Source organism: Argopecten irradians, chromosome 3, assembly GCF_041381155.1.
Source record: "Argopecten irradians isolate NY chromosome 3, Ai_NY, whole genome shotgun sequence".
NCBI lineage: Eukaryota > Metazoa > Mollusca > Bivalvia > Pectinida > Pectinidae > Argopecten > Argopecten irradians.
Genome location: NC_091136.1, coordinates 5,837,453 through 5,859,709, shown reverse-complemented (window position 1 = coordinate 5,859,709; position 22,257 = coordinate 5,837,453). Strand labels below are relative to the sequence as shown.

Sequence of the window (22,257 nt, the reverse complement as noted above, 5' to 3'; positions counted from 1 at the left end):
ACGACCACCTTATTTAGTTTACGTGACGGGGGAGGATTTTCATAAATTTTTTCTTTTTAATTTTCTCAACAAAAAAAAACAAATGATGTATGCCCCTCATATATTCAATCAACAGATTTGCCGGGAAACTATTAGTGGTGGCGGCAAACACGATGTAACGTTTACAGGTGCGGCTGATCTCATAATAAAAAGGAAAGGTGTGGGTCGAATATAATCATTTTGGGTGTCATACAACGTAATTTAGAACCTCTATAGATGGATTATTATCGTTAAAAAATCTTTGAGATCGCCACAATATCAATTCCTAGAGTAATTAATAGATATATCTTACAGAAAGCACATTATCATTCATTTGCATACGCTGTTGAAAACTTATTTCATATGGAAAGATAAGATTATCTGAAATTCTTATAGTCCTATGGCGTATTACTGAATATTGAACAGGCTAATATCTGTGCTACGGTTTTAATGAAAGTAAAAAGAACAGTAAGGAAATTTGATGTTGCGACTTGGTTCAAACACATCTAAAGATATGTAAATTGTATGCTACAGGAAGAAGGACATTCGACCCTGTACTGGCAAATGTAACCGGAAACCAGAAAGAGGAAGTTATAACTGCTTCCGGGAGATCAATGCTTATCGAGTTTTAAAGCGGGTGACACCGTGACAGATCAAGGTTTCCACCTGTCTTACTTCCGGACGAAAGGTATTGATTCCACAATAATATGATAATATCATATTTTTTCTGAAAATGCGATGAAATGGCAAATAAGGCACTTAAACATTATTTCGCAGCATTGAATTTCTCCCTGTTTTTATATATCATTTGCATCAAAACTTTTTACATTAAACTATATTAAAAGCTTTGAAAACTAAACTTAGGCGGTTATTTTTTTGCATTATTCATCAAGTGTAATTGACCTCCATTTGATTTTTTAAATATTTTGTTCGAAAAGAAAATGATCGGTTGATCGTCGGACTGACTGAAAACTCTACACGGTATCAAACCAAGGCAAATTGAACTTATGATTCTAGTTTTCTCAATTTTTCAATTTTGCGAGCTGAACAAGTAGTAAAATAATGAGATAATTTTCTCATTATACGAGATAACTATCTCGTTATAACGGGATATAAACACGGCTACAGGATACGTATAGGTTTCCGTATAAAACTTATATGAAGGGCAAATGTATGTATGAAGGGCAAACTGTATGGGCCAATGTTTTTCAGGGGCCTTAAGGCGAATACAGTAACTAACGATGAAAACCGATATGTCTTATTCATATAATATTATCTGAACGAAAATACTTCTCTTTATACAATGTAGAATCCTTAATAGACTACATGTTTTACCAAACTAAAGAATTACAATTGTATATAGCCCTCACGTGCCTGCTTTACACGAGATAAATGGGTTTAATAACAGCTTTCCGTATTTCAAATCGTAAAAGGCTATTGATTATAGAGGCACGTGTTAAAACTAAAATTCGTGACAAAATCATTATATCACCATCTAAAAGTGATGCATACATGGCTTGTTTCCCGTTACAAATACTGGTATTTAAAACTTGAGATCGTCCCAATTTTTTCGTAAGGCAACATGCATTCTGAATATAACTCCCTACTTTATTTTTTCCAGCTGACACAATTGCATTGTTGATAATACAGTTTGCATGTGTTTTTGGTGTAATATATTCCGTAGTTTTTGTGTATAATCTCTCTATCAGAATTACCGATTCGATTATTTATTAGTGCGTTTATTGTCTTTCTAAGACGACTATCTGTAAAGAATCAAAATTAAACTTCAAGGTCGTTACTTAGTTAGTCGCTGTAGGAACGAAAACAAACATATTGGAAGATATTCAGATAAATTATGCATAAATAAGGCAAAAATGAATGACCTGTCATAAAAATTATAAAATCACTCTTAAATCGGACTTAGGTTGCCAATTAAATACTAGTGTGTATTTTCTGAGGAAAAAAAGTGATTTTTTGTTTTGCAAAATTGTCTGAAGACTTGAATTTATTAAAAAATGAATTTTAAACCATGAAATGAGTGTCGCGTGACGACTTGTTACTATATTATATACCTCTTTATCTATTTTTATTTTATTAGCGACTCCTTCAATTAGCGACGCGATCACTGCTAAAATTACAAAAACTACGGCGGAAATATCCGCTGTTTTTTACGACGAGCACCCCTCATACCGCAGTGTTCTGGAGTAAAGATGGCGTCATCATCCAACAGAACACCAGACACAAACTGACTGTGACCCCGGCAGAGGTCACCGTGGACTCACAACCAGGGGTCAAAGGTGGCGGGTTCAGAGCCTCGCTTGTGATCACAGAACTAGAAGCACATGACTTTGGCGTATACAGAATTGCTGTCAGAAATAAGTTTGGAATGAGCGATCGTGATGTGCTTCTGAAAAGCAGTGATTCAGGTAAAATAATTTTAACGTAAATTAGTCATAGTGTTAAGATGCTATATTCCGATATGTGGTCAATGAATTGGGTTTTTTTTTCCTGAATACTGAAAAAAACAGCACGTCTGCCAAAGTGACAACCGCTAAAGAGGTTGGCGTATTTTGACCCTAACAGCAATACCCCCTTACAGGAGTTCTTCAGGGGCGAATGCCACTGATATTACGATAGCTCTATCGAGTATAATCATTTATTTGTATGAATAAAGAATATTTATATAATATTAATTGTGTTATTTGTTTTATAGCTCCAGTCATACAGAGCTACACGACGTTCACTACCAACGCTACAATAGTGGTTACCTTTATATCACGGTCTGACTCTGAGGTAAAATGAATCCAGGATATTTATTTTTTTTAATTAAATTGGACCAAGTTAACAATATCATATATCGCATGTACGAGAAAACGATTATGATAGTTTTGTCTGAATATTTAATGTAGTAGTCGTCAAAAATCGTAATAGTTGGCTAAGCCATAATCCGTTTTTCGATAAACTTTTCCTAAAACCAGATATTTTGCTAAGAGATAACTGTCTCGTAACTTCATCCCTACTGCAAATATATCACAATATTAATGATTAAAATATTAATTGATGCGAATCGTCTTTACAAGTGAGAAATAAACAAACCATTCTACAATTGACTAACAATGCAGTTAAGTTCATCGAATAATGCCAAATAAATTATGTGAAATATGAAAAAAATATACCTATGGTAACTTCAAACAGACAATTAAATCGATGTATCATGCCATGTTACTCTTAATATGTCTTCATAGGTTGAATGGTACAAGGACCAGCATCTCCTTCCTGCCAGCCATGACGTCACTATAGATACAGAGCGATATATTGATAAGGACGAAAATGAGGCTTCGACATTCAAAGCCATTTTAAGCAGGTCACCTCCTATAGAACCTGTTTATGGAAATTATAAATGTATAATCAGGAACGATGCTGGGATTACAGAACTATACATCGATCTTGACTTTCCAAACACAGGTGATCGATGTTTTTTTTATTTGTTAAAAAACTATTGTTAGTAGCCATTCATAGCTTATTTTGACTTTAATTTTATCTCGGTTAATTGAATTTTGCTAATTATAAACTTAGTCTTGTCAAGTCAGAGTCGATATTACGCGGGTACTTTCTTTAAAACATCAACTTAAATGCCCATGATCGAACATATTTATTCCTTAATTTCATATTTGTATTTATTCGTGTCATAAAAAATATTAAAAGATTACGCCATAATAATTACACTTACGCGTCAGTATTTATTTCAATAAATATGGTTTCTTTTGTCAGAACTCCCGATATTATTAAGTACGCCTTCAACAGTGGAAATGAATGACGATGTCATAACTGTGTCGATTCACTTTGACTCCAACATTGCACATCCCACGATAAGCTGGTATCATAACAACGTTCAGGTTGAAGCATCTGAACAATACAGACTGACATTGGACTGGAATGGAATGAACTCCTCGGACTGGTTGTCATCAGGATATCCGTTATCCGAGAGTCTACTTAATATCAGTGACACTTACCAGTATCCAACTTTGGGTAGCGATAGAACGTCAACACACCCTAATGCTAACTACAAAGCTACTTTGACTATTTCGAAATTTACTTCCGAACACTTTGGGTCATACCGACTATTTCTTAAGAATTTAGTTGGAACAACCAGTCATGTGATAGACATCAGTATGCCGGAAGGTAGTTATAAATATTTGTCAGACTTCCAGATTCCAGAAATGTAATATGCCACCTTTAATTGAGAACTAATAACACTGAAATTAATTTACAAATTTACTTTATTTATCAGGCCATAATTATAAAGATTAATGTGGTTTATGAATGGTACACTCAGATTTTTGTGTTTTATTTTCTTAACACTAAAACTATTCAAGTTCATCCTTATATACTAATAATAAATTCATCTTTTCAGTTTCATGTCTTTCTAGTTTTCCCTTACGCCACCTGTGACCAAGGCGAAACCATTCAACTTGTGTGTAACGTCACTTCCTGTTCTGACGTTTCTCTCTCTTGGATCCATTCTGTTGATGATGTCGTCATCAGGAAACTTCCTGGTAACCAAGACGGAACAATCAACACACTTACAATACCTACGTGTATGTACTCGGACGCGGGCATCTACACATGTGTTGGTACAGACAAAGAAACCGGAAGTGCCGTTGTTATTAACCATGATAAAACAACACTGACGGTGAGATGTAAGTTGGCATCAAATATTTACAGAAGTCTCCGCCAAATTAATGAGACTAATTTTGCAAAAATAGTGTAATTATTCTCGCGGGCCGGCTGTGCTGCTAGTCTCGCTTGTCCAAACAAAGTTTTCTAAAAAATGTAAACACATATTTTTAAAGTTATATATGCTTTATTTTTATACTCAAGAATTAAGATCAGCTTTTTATTTGATAATTCACCACCAATAATTCCCAACATTTTGTGCATTGCAATACTTTCAATGCATAGGTTTTAATTTTACAAAATCCATCGACGTCAAATTGAACCTTGGTGGTACTCACAAAAACCCTGATATTTACGTATACATCGACAGTGCCGACAAATTGGTACGGTCAAACCAAAAAGTGCAGTTATGGCCACACATTTCATTTTACGTTTTAATAACGATATCAGTAGTAATAAAGTGACTAATTACGATGCACAACTTCAGTTTTGTAATCAATGTCTATAAAGCATCATACAGGTTTGTCTGTGAGATTGTATGATTTTAACAGCTTAATTCTCCAAAACTTTTCATTAGATTACTGACAAAAATATAGAATGTCGAAATGTTCGCCCTGTTACATATAACTTGATAAAATTGAATTATGTATTTAATTAAAAGAACATTTTGCAAAGAAAATCCTTATAATCTTGCTTTCTCCATTATAGAAGCGCTTATTGTTTACACTGTTTCTTGTATCATGGTATTTGGCATCGTAGTCCCCGTGTTTAACCTTTTGTGTTGCCATTAACATAGCCACGTCTCTGATACAGAAACTTGTCCAGTACAATTAATTTAGACCAGCGATGACAGCAGGAGGGGATAATGAAGAACAATTATTAGAATAATAAAAATTAGACAATTTTTGACGAACAGCCAATCAATTTGACGTTTATAAACCAGCCCCTATATCTTTTATGTGATTCAGCTATCGCCGTGCTTCTCGAGCCCAATGTGACCATAGAATCCAGACGGATACTGATAGAGGTACCATTCTTCGCCAAGCCAAGTGCCCACCGGATAACCTGGTACCGAAACGGTGAACGGATCAGTCCATCTAAAGATGACGTCATAGAAACGGAACAACGCTATGTTGATGCACCTGTACACGGCACGATCAACCAATTTTCTGGTCACATGACATCCATTAGTGTGTTTTCTTTTACAGCACAGAGTTTTGGAAGATACAAAGTTACCATAATGAATGAAATAGGGTCTTCTGAACAGTACATTGACGTTAAAAATCCAATGTATGGTATGTTTACTATTTGTATTATTCCCATAAATGTCTTTGGGACAAAGTTAAGGTCCAAGTAAACAGTGCAATAACAATGATAGTGAAGAGTTTTATGACTTGAAGGCAATCATGCCTATATAGATCAAAATATGTAGTTTCAGAGTACATGTTCTCATGAAACTGAGAGTTTTTTTTGCGGTACAGTAGGCACTTTTATTAATCAGATCACCTCATTCTTGCATCATCATGTAATTAGCGATTCAAGATTTATTTTATCAGGACCACAAAAAAACCTTTTAAATTGAATAAAATCATAAAGCGCATTATTCAATGTACTGCATTACAACTTTACTTCATTTTTTGAAAAAAAACAAGTGATCATTCAGTGTCTCACTATCATTTTCTTTGCTAAATGGCAAGGGATAGAAATCGGATCACAATTCCTAACGACATGATATTTCCATCGAGTAATGTAGGGGTAGTAAGAATATAGGCCGGATTGTACTGCTGTTGAATTAGTTAGCTCCCTTGCGGGTAGTTGTCGATTGTTACGTCATTATATTGTGAGCACAATTCACGTAGTTTTCTTCGAAAAGTATGACGTTACCCTTGCGAACACACGACGTCATAATCAAAACCTACCCGCAAGGGCAGATAACTCTGTAATATGCAAATACATAATACATGTACATAAAATAACTTTAAGGATTTACATAGACACATTCAGAAATTACCCGTTGTAGTGGGACGCTTAAAATTATACTTTGTATTCATTAGAGAGTTTCCACCGATGGTTTCAGAATACAAAGTGCTCAGATTTGTTTTTGTACTTATAACATATCATAAACATACATGTTGACCATATACATGCACTGTAGTGATTACGAAATTATGTTGAAACGTTATTAAAACAATTGGGAAATGGGTTTTTACATGGAGAATATAAGTATCCTTTACAACTCCACAGCTTAAATATAGCTCAATGTAAAGAACAAGCAACCTATATTTGCCAGACAATTGCCATTTAGCTTAAGTAACAAAGGTTAGCATTAATTGTGAACTACATACGGTTCACAAACTTTCAGTATCCCATATATCAAAAGATAGGTCGACGACACGCATCAGTGACTTAGCACTAAAGCCTCACTACCGCAGCCTCCCTTTATAAAGTACAATGTATAGCCTAGAGAAACATATCTTAACATTCAACAAATGCAACATAGAAGGGGGGGGGGGGGGTTATATATCATAACTTTGATAAATTTGCACGGGATGTAGTCCTTTAATGATCGTAAATTGTAGCTGTAAATAGACCGTTAGACAAAATCAACCTAGCAATCGTAAAAGGTATGGAATGACTAGAACATAGATTATTCTCTGGGCTTTTCTATAATACCGTCTTGCATTAAGACAATTTATATTTGATTTTTCAGCAAATCCCGTGATTTTCAGTGATACCAGGGTGACTTACGATGCCGGTTCCGCTCTGTTGAGCATGACCTTCACCTCTTACTATCCTGAATCGTGCGTGAAATGGTACTTAAGAGGAATCGAAGTTGGCGAGAATCACCCTGCTGACAAATACGTGATACAAACAAATTCCTCCAATCAGGTCATTGACTCCGACCAATCTGTGAGGAAAAAGGTCGCAATGTCCTCCATATTGACTGTCACGTGTCTGACAGAAGAGGATTATGGGATTTATGAAGCAGTCATTTCAAATCATGCGGGGAAAACTGTAATTCCTGTGCGGTTAGCAGAACACAGGCTAGGTAAGTGATGAACGTCCTATTAACAGCTATGGTCTCGTAAGGACGGCCTCCCATGTATGCTGTGTCTTGCGTGTATGTTGTGCGAGGTGCGCGTTTTGGAGACTGCGGTATATTCATGTTGTGTCTTCTTGTATAGTGGAACTGATGCCCTTTTTATAGTGCTATATCACTGAAGCATGCCACCGAAGACACCAAGCAACACACCCCACTTTTGGTCCCGAAAAAAGTCCGTTGCACTATGTCCTATATGAAATTCAGTACTGATTGCGCATGCACCGAAAGCAAAATAAATTCTTTTAAATTAAATCTATAATGCTTTATAGTCTCTGTCGGCGTTGGAGCATCTTAATTATAAAATTACAGGCTCTCGTGATTTAAGTAAAAGTTGTTCTTCAATAACTATTTCATAATGCACAAAGTGATATCCGAAAACCAATGTTATGAGATATACATAGTGTAATGCGGGTATTGGAGAATTGTGTCTATCGTACCACAAACGATGTCATCTTTTGATATCACATTGAATGAAATTTATGTTTAACAGCTATTCCAGAACTGGTATCTGAATTGCTCACCAACAGGACAAATTCCACAGTAACACTTTCTGGTTCCTTCCTTTCCACCTCGGGATACAGAAAGATCAAGTGGTTTAAAGGAGATATAGAACTAACAAATATTACATCGAAATATGACGTTATTAACGAGGCAACCGATATCGAGATTTCGACCAATGGAGAAACAGTCGTTAAATCAGGGTTCATAACGAGGCTACGTGTGACGTCACTAACAGACCAGGACTACGGACTCTACAGAGTGCAGATTTACAACGAGTTTGGAATGACCGACAGCTCAGTAATGTTAGATAAAGGTCAGTGCCACTTTAATTTGGATTAGAATATCTGAATTATCTATACTAGTTTCATTTTATACCGCTTGGTTTTTAATATGTTGTACAGTCTAATATATTTTACCAAAGATATGAAATGAAAAACGAAACTTGGTTTTATTAGTTAAACGTCCTATTTACAGTCAGGGTCATGTAAGGACGTGCAAGGTTTGTTGGTGGAGAAAAGCCGGAGTACCCGGAGAAAAACCACCGACCAACGGTCAGTACCTTGCAACTGCCCCACATGGGATTCGGACCTGCATCCCAGAGATGGAGGGCTTGTGGTTTACCACTCGGCTGCAGCGCCCCCTCCCCCCTCCCCTCTCCCAAAAAACAAACAAACGAAACTGACGTCAGTTTAATTCATATTATATTGATCATGTTTACTTTGATGTGATCGGTCGTATTTTAACACTATTTTTTACTTTATTTTTCAGAATGTACATAAATCAATTCCAGGAGATTTCGTCGTTGAAAATGATAAAACAATATTAAGACTTCCTACCTACAATATCTCGCTAATGACACGTACAAAATGTCATTAAGGTATTTAATCATACATTTTAGTAACGCATTTTTCCTTGATAACATCAGGAAAAACTGCAATGAATTATGCAATATGAAATATGAAATGTGCAATATTAAATATGAAGGAACAAGAAGAATGGTTTGTGAGATTACGTATGAATATAAGAACATTCATAATATTTTAAAGATTTAAGCATATATTGATTCGAATGTATATCTCAGCAGATTCACAAGACTGGTTAATGTTGTGTTTATATAGGTTCTCTTCTTGACATTCATCAATATTCTTTCCTTCTATAACACAATCGATCCTGTAAAAATTTAGCGTTGGCCTTTATCCCACGTTAAATCTCAAATATTTCCTTGCTTAAAAATCACTTTTAAGTGCAGTTGTACAGAACAAAGTTGATCAAAAGGACTAATTATTGGTCAGTCTTGCTGTTGAAGCGTAATTCGAAATACTGTTGGTGCATTATGACAAACTATGCGAACAAAGTGTAATTCTGGACCAAAATACAGCAATTTTGGATCATATTTTATATTAGTAATCATGCGATTATGATTGCTACTTGCTAGTATCAATAGCAGGTATTCCTAACATTTATCTGACACCATTTGTCTGACCAGATCGACAGTGATAGTAACACCTCACTATTGAGGAAACACACAGTGTTACTAATAGCAAGTGAATAACGGTTCATTAAGGAGGGCTAAATCTGAAACTGAAGACAGATATTCCATAAGGTATTGGTAGAGTATCAAAAAGAGTATATAAAAAGTATTGAATAGTGTATGTTATGGGAGGCATTGATAATGGGAATTAAAGGCCCACTACCTTTCCGAAACGGCTTTTAATTTTTAAAATGGGAATGTAAAACAAGATCGATAATTTTGTTGAGTCTTAAAAATTATTAACTTACCGTTAATACTACATTTATCATCACCTTCTGAACAATTTGATTAAAATAAATAAAATATTTATTTTCATTACGCGGGTCCGTATTATGTTTCCCGCCTTCGTCCTAAATACCGCGCGGTAGTTGACTATCACTGCGCCAGACGGCAAGACAGCGAATTGACTCACCACTGTTTTCATATATTACGCAGGAAATCTTGCGTATGTTTGGTGTCGTAACCTTATTTTAGGTCATCGGTACGCATTTTCTGATGCTATTAATGTTTTTTTTAAGAAACCTTTGTATTTTGCTCCGGAAAGGTAATGGGCCTTTAATGTTGAGTGCGCCCCAAGAGTACATGTGAAGTTACCTTCTAGTACAAAATGTGTCACCGTGGTCATGTAAACACATGATATGTATACCTGATATGGATTTCAATATTCTTGAATAAATATTAGAAATGTAAATGTTTGTAATACTTATTGAGAGTTGATCAGCCAACACTGACTTAACATATTTAGAGTTGGTCATCTCTATTAAAACAAAATATGTGTATTAAACTTTAAAGGTTCATTACATTTCCGAAGCAAAACATAAAGGTTTCTTAAAAAGCATTATTAACATCAGAAAATGCATACCGATGACCTAAAATAAGGTTACGACACCAAACATATGCAAGATTTCCTGCGTAAATATATGAAAACAGTGGAGAGTCAATTCGCTGTTTTGCCGTCTGGCGCAGTGATAGTCAACTACCACGCGGTACATTTTTTTTGTATTTAGGACGAAGGCGGAAACATAATACGACCCGCGTTATGGAAATAAACATTTTATTTTTTTTAATCAAATCGTTCAGAAGGTGATTATGAATGAAGTGTTAAGGTTGTATTCTTCTCAGGTTTCAGTCCCGTTGAAGTCTCGTTTCGACAAAGATCAAAGAAGTTATGAGATTTTCAAATAAAATCTATCAATATCTGTCGGAAGTTACCAGTTGCAAATTTTGTCAAAAAATTACATTTCTAGCTTTAGTAGATTTTTTTATATGGGGATTTTAAGAAATGGCCCATTTGGCGGCCATTTTGAAATTGTGTCTTTTTTCGCTTTGAGTAGAGCCACAGTTTTACCATTTTTTACTGAAATTGTTTTTACTTAATCATCACTGCGTCAGTATTTTTAGCTGTATTGAGGTAATTTTTGCTGTAAATCTTTACTGGGTTCGTGGTAATTAAAATATTTAGCATTAATGTGTGATATGATACACTTTTGTCTCTTTATTTTTACATTTAATGGTAATTTGAGCAAAATTATTTTTTTACTCGAAAATACTGAAAAATAACAAATATTCAAATGGGGCAAAAAAGTAAGCACACGGACCCCCCATTTTTCTGCCTGATTTAGAAAGAACAACCCTTTCCCTATTGATATGCAAAATATTAACAAAAGTTTAATACCAGAACTTTTTTCTATAAAGGGTTAAATTTGGCAAAAATTGCTGAAAATGGTGCATTTTGAAGCTCAAAATTAAGGGGTAGGGGTAGCATATGTTGTTATTCTGAGAAAAAATGTAAGTCTTATTGATCAAAACTGGTATACTTTTAAAGAAGACTACTAGAAAATAAATTCTACAAACATCTATACATATCAAACACCTCATTCGGAAATTATGGCTTTAATCTATTGTGTATATGGTCAAAACGGCAAAATTCCCATAAAATCCAATATTTTGTCAATTAGGTATCTTTGAGTGACAATAGCTCAAAAAAGAGCACACGGACATATGTTTTTTCTTCTATTTTCTTTTATGGCATGAACTCCTATTTCCAAAAATCTATATGAGAAAAAAAGTTTAATACAAGAAAATTTTGACTTCTCAGAGGAGTACATCCTTAACAGTAAGTTAATAATTCTTAAGACTCTACAAAATTATCGATCTTGTTTTACATTCCCATTTTAAAAATTAAAAGCCGTTTCGGAAAGGTAATGGGCCTTTAAATGGGAAAGAAAACACAAAAACATTAATATTGTAAACAATAGAACATGAATGACAAATTAACACGATAGAACCAGACAGATGTTATCAAATAAACAATTGGTTTTTTTGCGACGCAAATATATTTTCTGTTAATAATCGGCAAATACAAGGAATGTTTATACAAATATATAACTCTATAGAGAGATTCATATCATCACTTGTTTTAAAACGTCATGTGCTAGTTAGACATGTACTTTTACTTATGTGGAAAAGTGCTGATAGAGAATATTCGAGAAAGTTGGTCCAGAAATTAAATATTCCTGTTCATTTACCTAAAGAATTAGGAGTTTTGATAGCTAGATCTATCAAGATTTCAGGACTTACATCGACTGCTGAAAATTAAAAAAAAATGAATACTTTAGTGTCTATTATAATGATATCATATTAAAGTTGAATTTGATTTACAACTTTTATGAGCATTATTCTCAATATCTTTTGGTTTTATGAAGTCATAAATAAAAAATGGAAGGATATTCCTCATCCTTTCGTTTTTGTTTATAGTCTATAATGCTTTAAAACCGTTTTTCTGTTACAGCAAATGCAAAATATTAACAAAGGGGGGTTAGTATTTAGAACATTATGTTGAAGCAGTAAAGTATGACTTGGAGTTTCCTGCAATTCCATTGGTTCATCACCATTTTAGTACATTGCAATTTGATATCTGCCGGAATCAGTCAATTTGTACCCATGCACATACAAAATTAAGGGTTTCATTTTATTTAAGAATCGAGCAAAGGCACTCACGAATTGTGCGTTGAAATGCAAGTACCCAAAGACACCTTTAGGCGTAAAAGTACAAATATTTCAATGTATGTCCGATCGGAAATTGAATCCCAACGTCTTACCGAAAATACACTTTTCACAATAGACAATATTCTGACACTTGTCCGCTACTGTAGTCAGTCAAACGTATCGTGCTCACAGGTAGACAGATGTACCCTTCTATTAAACGCACACGATACGTTTAATGTCCGGCTCTTAAAGATGTTCCATCGCTGACAAATGGTATTTGTTCACTATCAAAAACAGGATCAGACTATTTGGTATTTTTCTTCAGTTACAAAAGTTACTTACTTTACACCATTACCAACATTGGAAAGTTTGAGCTTCTAATTTTACTTTGAGATGAAAATATTAGAAATAATTAATTGTATCCCGAAAAAAAATCCATGCCATTATGTTCTATATAGAATGAAGTTCTGACTGCGCATGCACCAAAAGCAAAATAATTATTTTATATTATTGTTAGTGTTAATTAGACATATATATACACGATTAAACACCAATTGTTGTTCAAATGATGAATATCATTTATGGTCTGTCGGCGGTGGAGCATCTTTAATTGTACACCTTTTTTTTAATTATCTGCAATGTCATAAACTGTATAGTGGCAAAAACGGCACTGATGTTTCGTAGAAACTGTTGTAATCTTTCTTTGTGTGTTTACAATTACCGGAAGTGAAAGTATCACTTCTGTAAAAATGACATTGTAAATTTCGGCTTCGAAGTTTGACCGAATTTCGCTTGTATAATTTTGTTAAAAAAAAAATGTTTTAAATTTTAAGTTCCCATACTAAAATGAATTTTAGATTCGTTTTACGAAAGAGAACATGAAGATACGTTTAGTTTTGGTCAAAGAGTAGACCCTGTTGTACACCTTTGGAAGGCAACATAAACTTTTTGATGTAAATCTTAAAAACAGCTAACAGGTATATATCTCACTGTAAGTAACAAAACGCCATCTAGATTTGTCAAATTGATTCGTGGATAAAATTCAATAATAAAAATGTTAGTTGTGACATGTCCTTTCAGATATAAATTCATCGGTAATCGAAACTGAACGAATCGCACTGTTATATTCAATATATTCAAATAGGCATTATTTCGAATGTTGTACGTGACTATATGCGAGACAAGAATCTGAATGACCCTTGGGAACATTAACATGTAATGAATGAATAAACAATTGCGACTGATACGCGGACAGTCTGCTCTAGAGGGAGTTTGGATCTCGGAACATGTCAATATCAGATACACCATGTAATTATAAGTATACAAACACAGACTATCTACATAGATTTATATTTACTGCGTGGGGTCGATGTGGCGAAATGTTTGATGTGTCTGATATTAAGATAATGTATACAACCATATCGTAAAAATACTGTACATAAGGAAAAATATCATAAGCAGTACAAGGACTGTCTTTGGAATCTCATTTCAAATGAGAATAAAATCTTATGTTACATGCTACTTACATAAACGCTATATAAAAAAATATATTCATCCCATAACTATGCATGTTTTACATTTGAAAAACGCTATGTGCAAAACTGCATATTTGTTTATCGTTTAAGTATACACACCTGTCATTTGCCATTGGTCAACTCCTACGTACATTGTACATCTCTTGACTCCGATTGGCTTTCACCTTCGGGCTACTTAACACAGCACATTTCTTTTAAATAGCATTGCATTTGGTTGCTTATACAAAGAATTAAACAACAGAATATTGGCTCTGTTTAGTCACTTAAAGGTTTACTACATTTCCGAAGCAAAACATAAAGGTTTCTTAAAAAGCATTATTAACATCAGAAAATGCATACCGGTGACCTAAAATAAGGTTACGACACCAAACATATGCAAGATTTCCTGCGTAAATATATGAAAACAGTGGAGAGTCAATTCGCTGTTTTGCCGTCTGTCGCAGTGGTAGTCAACTACCACGCGGTATTTAGGACGAAGGCGGAAAACATAATACGACCCGCGTTATGGAAATAAACATTTTATCTATTTTAATCAAATCGTTCAGAAGGTGATGATGAATGTAGTATTAACAGTAAGTTAATAATTCTTAAGACTCTACAAAATTATCGATCTTGTTTTACATTCCCATTTTAAAAATTAAAAGCCGTTTCGGAAAGGTAATGGGCCTTTAAGGCCCGAAATGGCTTTTATTTTTTAAATGAAAATGTAAAACGAGATTGATAATTTTGTAGAGTTACAAAAGTTATTAACTTAACTACATGTATCATCACCTTCTAAACAAATTGATTAAGATAATCAAAATGTTTATTTCCATAAAGCGGGTCGTCGTATGTTTCCCGCCGTCGTCCTAAATACCGCCCGGTAGTTGTTCATCACTGCGCCAGACGGCAAAACAGCGAAATGAATTTTCACAGTTACCATATATTACACAGGAAATCTTGCATATGTTTGGCGCTAATGTTGTTACCTCATCTTAGGCCATCGGTTTAAATATTTTGTGATGTTAAATTTTTTTTTAAGAAACCTTTATGTAGATTGCTCCGTAAAAGTAGTTGCCTTTAATGACAGAAGTATATCTTGACTCAGTGTATGGTGGTACGCGTTCGTTTCCCTGAATGTTTGTTTGTTTGTTTGATTGATTAACGTCCTATTAACAGCTATGGTCATGTTAGGACGGCCTCCCATGTATGCAGTGTGTTGCGTGTGTGTTGTGTGCGAGGTCCCTGAATGTAAATTTAAACGACAAATAGAGTAAAGGTTATGTGATAAACAAGTTCCCCAACGCGTGACTGTTATTTTTCATGTTTACCCAAACTCTTCTTAGTTTATTTTCAAATTTTTAAAAGACACGAGCTTCTCGTTAGTTAAATTCCAAATTCTCAAAAAAAAAAAAAAAAAAAAAAAAAAAAGACCTTGCTAAATATCATGTCTTTTCAAAATTTGAAAATTAATTTACTCGAGTCTGATAACATTGATTAACAACAGTCATTTGTTGGAGAACCTCTATATTTAAAGCAAATGTTCACTTTTTCATCAATTGTACTGTGTTAAAACAGATTTTGTCAACACCTCGTTACAGCAACAGTTAGCTTTTCTAGTGGAAGTGCTTAATACACAACCATCGTGCTGTTTAGTCAAAAAAATTCAATGTTTGCCAATTCTTACTATTATCGTTCACAAATTAAACATTGCATTCACTACAAACTAAATCATACAACCAGTCAAATAAAAGTAACACGTGCATTTCGTATTGAAAATCCATAAAAAGTGTGTGGTCCGTTAGTACCCATCTTTGATATGCTGATTTGAATGTCTGGATGGTGAATTATCACGTTCACAATAAAACACTACATGATAATTGTTTTATCATTTACCGTTTTCTTTCTTTCTATTTTTTAATTTCCGTTAATGCTACTTATTCTCTATCGAAGGAATGGTTTACTAATATAACTAACCTGCCCTGCAGGTAGGACGTTAAAATTGTACCTGCTGCCCATATTAAATAATCGTAAAAGGCGACTAAAAAATTTAGGATCTTATCTTTTCTTTTCTTCCTAACTGACTTTAATCTTTTCTAATGCCTCCCTAGGCACCGCCTCACTTTTGGCCTTGAATTGAGCGTTCGCCCCTGTGCGGAAGGCTTTGGGTTTTGTCACCTGGCAGAGACACATCAAAGTCTATAAAAGTGGTAGTTTCTGCTCCTGCTTAGCGCTCAGCATACAGGGGGTGGGACGAATGGTTCGCCCGTTGTCAGTATCATGTGACCGGGTGGGGTGTGTTGCTTGGTGTCTTCGGCGGCATGCTTCAGTGATATAGCACTATAAAAGGGACAACAGTTCCACTATACAACATGACACAACATGAATCCTCGCACAACATACACGCAACACTCCGTGGGACGCCGTCCTTACAGAACCATAGCTGTTAAAGGCCCACTACCTTTCCGAAACGGCTTTTAATTTTTAAAATGGGAATGAAAACAAGATTGATAATTTTGTAGAGTCCTAAAAATTATAACTTATCGTTAATACTACATTTATCATCACCTTATGAACGATTTGATTAAAATAAATAAAATGTTTATTTTCATAACGCGGGTCGTATTATGTTTTTCGCCGTCGTCCTAAATACCGCGCGATAGTTGACTATCACTGCGCCAGACGCAAAACAGCGACTTGACTCTCCACTGTTTTCATATATTACGCAGGCAATCTTGCATATTGTTTGGTGCGTAACCTTATTTTAGATCATTGGTATGCATTTTCTGGTGTTATTAATGTGTTTTAAGAAACCTTTATATTTTTCTCCGGAAAGGTAATGGGCCTTAAAGGACGTTAATAATTCAAACAAACAAAATATAACTAACAAAGAAAAGAAGTGCTTATATAAATGCCCACTACCTTTGGAAACGGGTTTGATTTTTAAAATAGGAATTATTATTAATGTAAAACGAGATTAATATTTTTGTAAGTATTTTCCGTTAATACTACACTTATCATCCCTTCTGAACAATTTGATTAAATAAATCTCTTTTCTTCATAACGCGGTCTTGTCTTATGATTCCCGCCGTCGTCCTAATTACCGCGCATTAGTTGACTGCGCCAGCGCTATAAAAGAGCGAAATGAATCTTCTCTAGTAACATAGAAACCTTGCATTAGTTTGGTGATGTCATCGATACATATTTTCTAATGTTATTGTTGTTTTTAAGATGCTAAGTTTTGTTTCGGAAAGGTCACTACGGACCGCATTTGTTTGCATGTGTCTTTTTTTCTGTCGATGGTTCTATTCCGAGAAGGTATTCTTAGATTATAAAATATAGTTCGTTTTTTCTTTTGATAAATTCATTTCGTGCAACTAATTTTAATGTCCAATTCACTTTGCTTTAAATATATCTTGCTGATAAGGGGGCTAAAACGTATACCTATACGTATCATCTAGACAGTTAGTGTTTGTTTCTATCTCATTCTAACGATATTACTTATCTCATAAGTTATAATAAGATAGACATCTAGGAAGCCTAATTTTCTAAATTCTGTTTACGAACCAGAATAATCGTGATGACCATCATTATAACAAATAGCGTTTCATTTTTCTCACCGTCATCAATATGATGACGTCACAAAACTGCGCGGGTGTATGCAAATTAGTTTACCATATATCTAAATATATATATATAGGAACGGACGGACATGATATACAAACATTTCATTAATCTACCGCACGAATTAATTACAATTGATATTGATTTGTCCGAATCTACCAAGACTATATATTGCAGGCAGCACAACAGCCCTGTTAACAGAGTGGCAGTACGTATTAACACCTAAGAGTGTTGTATTGGTAGATTGAGGTGTATACTAGTTTTAAAATTATTGGAAAATTTCGGAATTGAAAACGGTAGAGTAGACGGGAATTACAAATTTGGAGTCAGCTTTTATCTAGCGAATGTAAGTATACTTTAATGGGAACGTTCAAAAACTGGTTTTTACGGTGTACGTACTTATAGTACATGCATAAGTACTCCCTCCATATTCCATTGGTTAATCCACGCCGCGATAGTAACCTCTGGAAAATCGATGATTATGTTTTAAACAAATTTAGCAGGATATATTGTGAATTTTTATATCGTAATTGTTCTTAATATGTATGCAGAATACAGGTTTCTAAATATGTGTAGCAAACTTTTCCTTATTTATAACTCGGTAATAAAAATGTGATGATTTGAAACGTAATGAAAACCGAGTCGAATATGTAAAATTGTTGGCACATAAATTAAAACATCGTCTGAATAAACAATAATTAATAAAGCATGTTATAAACAGTCTCATACATATGTATACGTGTATATTTATTTACGTTACTATAAACGCAGTACTTTAAACACACACACACACACACACACACACACACATGTAGCTTGATTTTTTTTAATTAATTTATGCCACATTTAGGTTAAACAATGTCTTATTAATCTTTGATAACATACATGTTCACAAAAATTATTGAACATTTTGGACCGAGAGGCAAATTCACGGGTCATATAATTTATTTTAGAGGGTTAATATTGATGCTTCTGTATGAGATTTGTGTAACAACACATGTTCTCCCCAAATAATTAAGTTCATTTATTTAATAGTTACTAAATGCACAACAGATTTACGATATGAAATACTGCCCAACTGCCAATATATAATTTTATTACACATGTAAATCCAGTTATGGATGCTTATGATGAAATCTCATAAATCTAATGTTCCTTACATCAATAAATGTGGCCTGGTCATGCTTTCCCCCTGAGACAGGCCGAGGTCCGAAAGGCTACAGGGGAATTACGTTTATATATATAAGTGTTTCCATATCATGGACTTATTTATTATTAACTAGAAATATTGATTATTATTTAAACGCAGTGATCGAAAGAAGGGTGTATTTCCAAATCGGATAAACATGCAGAACTACGTCAATGTTGAGTCTGATAATAATTTATTTATTGGTAAAGGTATAATAGACTATATTTAATTTTAGTCAGAGTTACTTCCCATCATTTACTACCCAAATAACATTTATGGTTTACGTAATCGATACGGTATAAAACTGTCGTAACATTCTGTGAAATGACTGTATTTTATTGCTCGTTTTTACTTTATTTCCCCAGAAAATGAGCTTTTGGAATATATATGGATCTGTATCGCTGCTTCTACTAACATTATTTGCGATAGCAACACATAGTTTACCGACACAGACAGGGGCTAAACAGGTGAGTTTTTGTCATAATTGCATGTGTTTCCTTTCTATCGAAATATACTTACATGTAGCATGGGAGAAGTATAAGCCTATTTATGTGTGAGGGATTTAGCCTTGCTTATCATTTGTCTGCGTATTACTACACAATGTAAGTACAGTTGAAGAACCATTGTCTATAATTTAGGCGGCAGATGTCGATTAGCATAAACGATAAAAAAAATTAAAAAAAAAACATAGCAAAAAAAAAATAAATTGGTAAATCACACAATTGTCAACTAAATAAAAAAAAATCATAAACATCTAGAAACAGAAAGAAAACATTTTCCCAACATATAAAAATTGTTATTGCATGTACCGTGGAAACAGCATATGTAACAACTCCATACATATTTTTTTTTTAAATCAACGCGTGTGTTTTCGCATAATAGGTTCTAAAGAAGCAATGATGTAATAAGTTATAGATGTGACGGATTGCTTTCAGACTGACAGCTTTCATCGACACAGGAGAACCGCCATGGATAATGAACTCGCCCTGCAGCTCCTACACCGGGGAGATTTGGATAACGACGATTTCCTATCGTCTTCAGAAATAGCCCATTTCTACGAGAATGTGATCGGATTTCCATCAAATCTGGCTTTATTTATGGCCACAGGATTCATGAGGAATGGCGACCGCAATGGTGACCATCAACTTGATTATAGTGGTACGAAGATTTTTTATTTTTTTTCATTTTATCTCCTGATCTTATTGAAAATAAAGATCTTTTTTATCGTTTAAAACTGGCCAGCATAATACCAGCCTTTCAAAAACATAACCGACTTCATTGGTTAGATATGCATTCAGAATAGGTTTAGTGTTGCTGTCATAATAATTTCTAAATAATTCTAACGAATGAATACTTTCGTTGTGCTCAATTAAGACGAAAAACGACTTCTATTTGAACAAAAAAAATAAATGATGAAATCTTATCCAAATTTTATGTATTTGAATTCTAAAAGTATTTGGTTGAATTATGTTTTCATCGGTAGTTAAAAGAAATTTCTAGGGGAGCCAACTCTCTTTTAATCCCATTTTAGTTGTCAACAAGTATTATATGAAATCGATTTTAAAAGTGAAGTTGATGGACATATTACCCAACACTCTATGTTTCTATGTATTTTGATTATGTTATTTAGAAGGTTTACGTAAAAACATATTTCTCCTAAATTTCCTGTGGTACCATTGATGTGATTGATGCATTGGTATTTGGCACGCTGGTAAGTCAAAGACCCACTATAGAGATCTATATCTTAGTCTATAGTGTGTCTCCGACTTACCAGCGTGCTAAATACCTATGATTAATGTAGTGAAGTTACTCCTACCATCGAAGTATTGTGCCTAGTGTGAAATTAAACCTTATCCAGAACGATTAGTTTTTTGATATTAGGTTCTGTATACATTGAGAAAGGTAACTACAGAAAGCAAGAAAGAAAAGAAAGAAAGAATGAAGGAAAGAAAGAACTAGGCCTACTATGTAACAGTTTTGTAGGTCCGTTGTAATCCCGTGTATGCTAATTTATCACTTAAGGCATTTTCTTTTCTGAATTTCATTTCAGAAACTCTGACAGCCATCCAGACTATCGAAGGATGAATGAGTTTTCTCCAACTATCTCAATAACTTTTTAACCAATCAACAAACAGAGGAGGAAATTAATTCCGACACCAGACAAACCGTCAGAGCCATCAGAATTATCTCCCTTGTTTCCGTCGGACTTCTATTCATTTATTCCATTTTTTTATTTTAGTAAATATCAATAGATAGAGATGTTTATACCAATTATGTTTTATTTTTATAAAGTAAACATTTATTGTCAAAAATGGAAATAACATATTTTAAATATTTCACTAAGAAGTGCAATAATTAGTGATGTTATTTTGTCATTTTGGTCGAACATTGCATTCTGGCAAAATCAACCCTCTAAATTTAAATTACGGTAGAATTCTCAGAATATCTGGAATTGATAAATGCGTATACGTTTACATACTAAAGGATATGTTGGAGTTTCAGATGGATACATGCATATATAACCGACACACTTTCTTTAGTAATTTTGTAAACATTGTAAATGCATAATATGGATCGATGGGGATCGATGCGAACTTTATGAAATAAAGTGAGTAATATTTGATGTTGTTGTTGTGTTTCCTTGTTTTGTGGTATTCAGTCTGTAATAACGACAGGTATAAATATGTGTATACCTGCAATGATACTGTTGATTTCCAGGTAAATCTTTGGCTTGACAATAATCTCCATTTTCCGTTAAGTGAAATCATATTCATAGTCACCAGAAATGAAAGTGGACAAAGCATGTATCCCTGGAGAACTCAATTGCAAATAAAAAGTCCTATACCAGTGTTAATGTTTACTGTTTAGTTCCCGATAAAATTTGAAATATCAGATAATTTCGAATTCGTCTTTCCTCGTTAGGGACTACAACAGTTATTTGTTGTTCTCGCGCCCATTTAAAACTATTTCCAATGCCAAATTGAATTCTTGGTGATCGACTGATAACAATTAATTATACACATTTTCGATCCCAACCAATCGATCTTTAATTTTTACCTCTTCTTGGGTTACTACGGCTCTCATGGATTTCAAGACCGCTTCGTAACTATAG

The 22,257-nt window shown here is 34.1% G+C and overlaps 2 protein-coding genes across 2 annotated transcripts in view; both read left to right on the top strand.

The window, feature by feature from the left end:
* The first annotated feature begins 557 nt into the window (after positions 1–557).
* On the top strand, positions 558–21,768 carry LOC138317392 (neural cell adhesion molecule 1-like). The gene is made up of 13 exons (XM_069259020.1): positions 558–706; positions 2,117–2,444; positions 2,732–2,811; positions 3,264–3,483; positions 3,790–4,200; positions 4,449–4,718; positions 5,664–5,990; positions 7,406–7,744; positions 8,289–8,612; positions 9,068–9,176; positions 19,511–19,612; positions 20,081–20,303; positions 21,196–21,768. Exons 2-10 carry the CDS (start codon positions 2,405–2,407, stop codon positions 9,076–9,078), a joined length of 2,022 nt encoding a protein of 673 aa, XP_069115121.1. The 5' UTR covers positions 558–706; positions 2,117–2,404; the 3' UTR covers positions 9,079–9,176; positions 19,511–19,612; positions 20,081–20,303; positions 21,196–21,768.
* LOC138317395 (small ribosomal subunit protein eS19) overlaps positions 9,504–22,257 on the top strand; it is a 332,587-nt gene continuing 319,833 nt past the window's right edge. The window contains exon 1 of the mRNA XM_069259025.1: positions 9,504–9,508. The gene's annotated coding sequence lies outside the window, so the exon portion shown is untranslated. The remainder of the gene's footprint in view (positions 9,509–22,257) is intronic.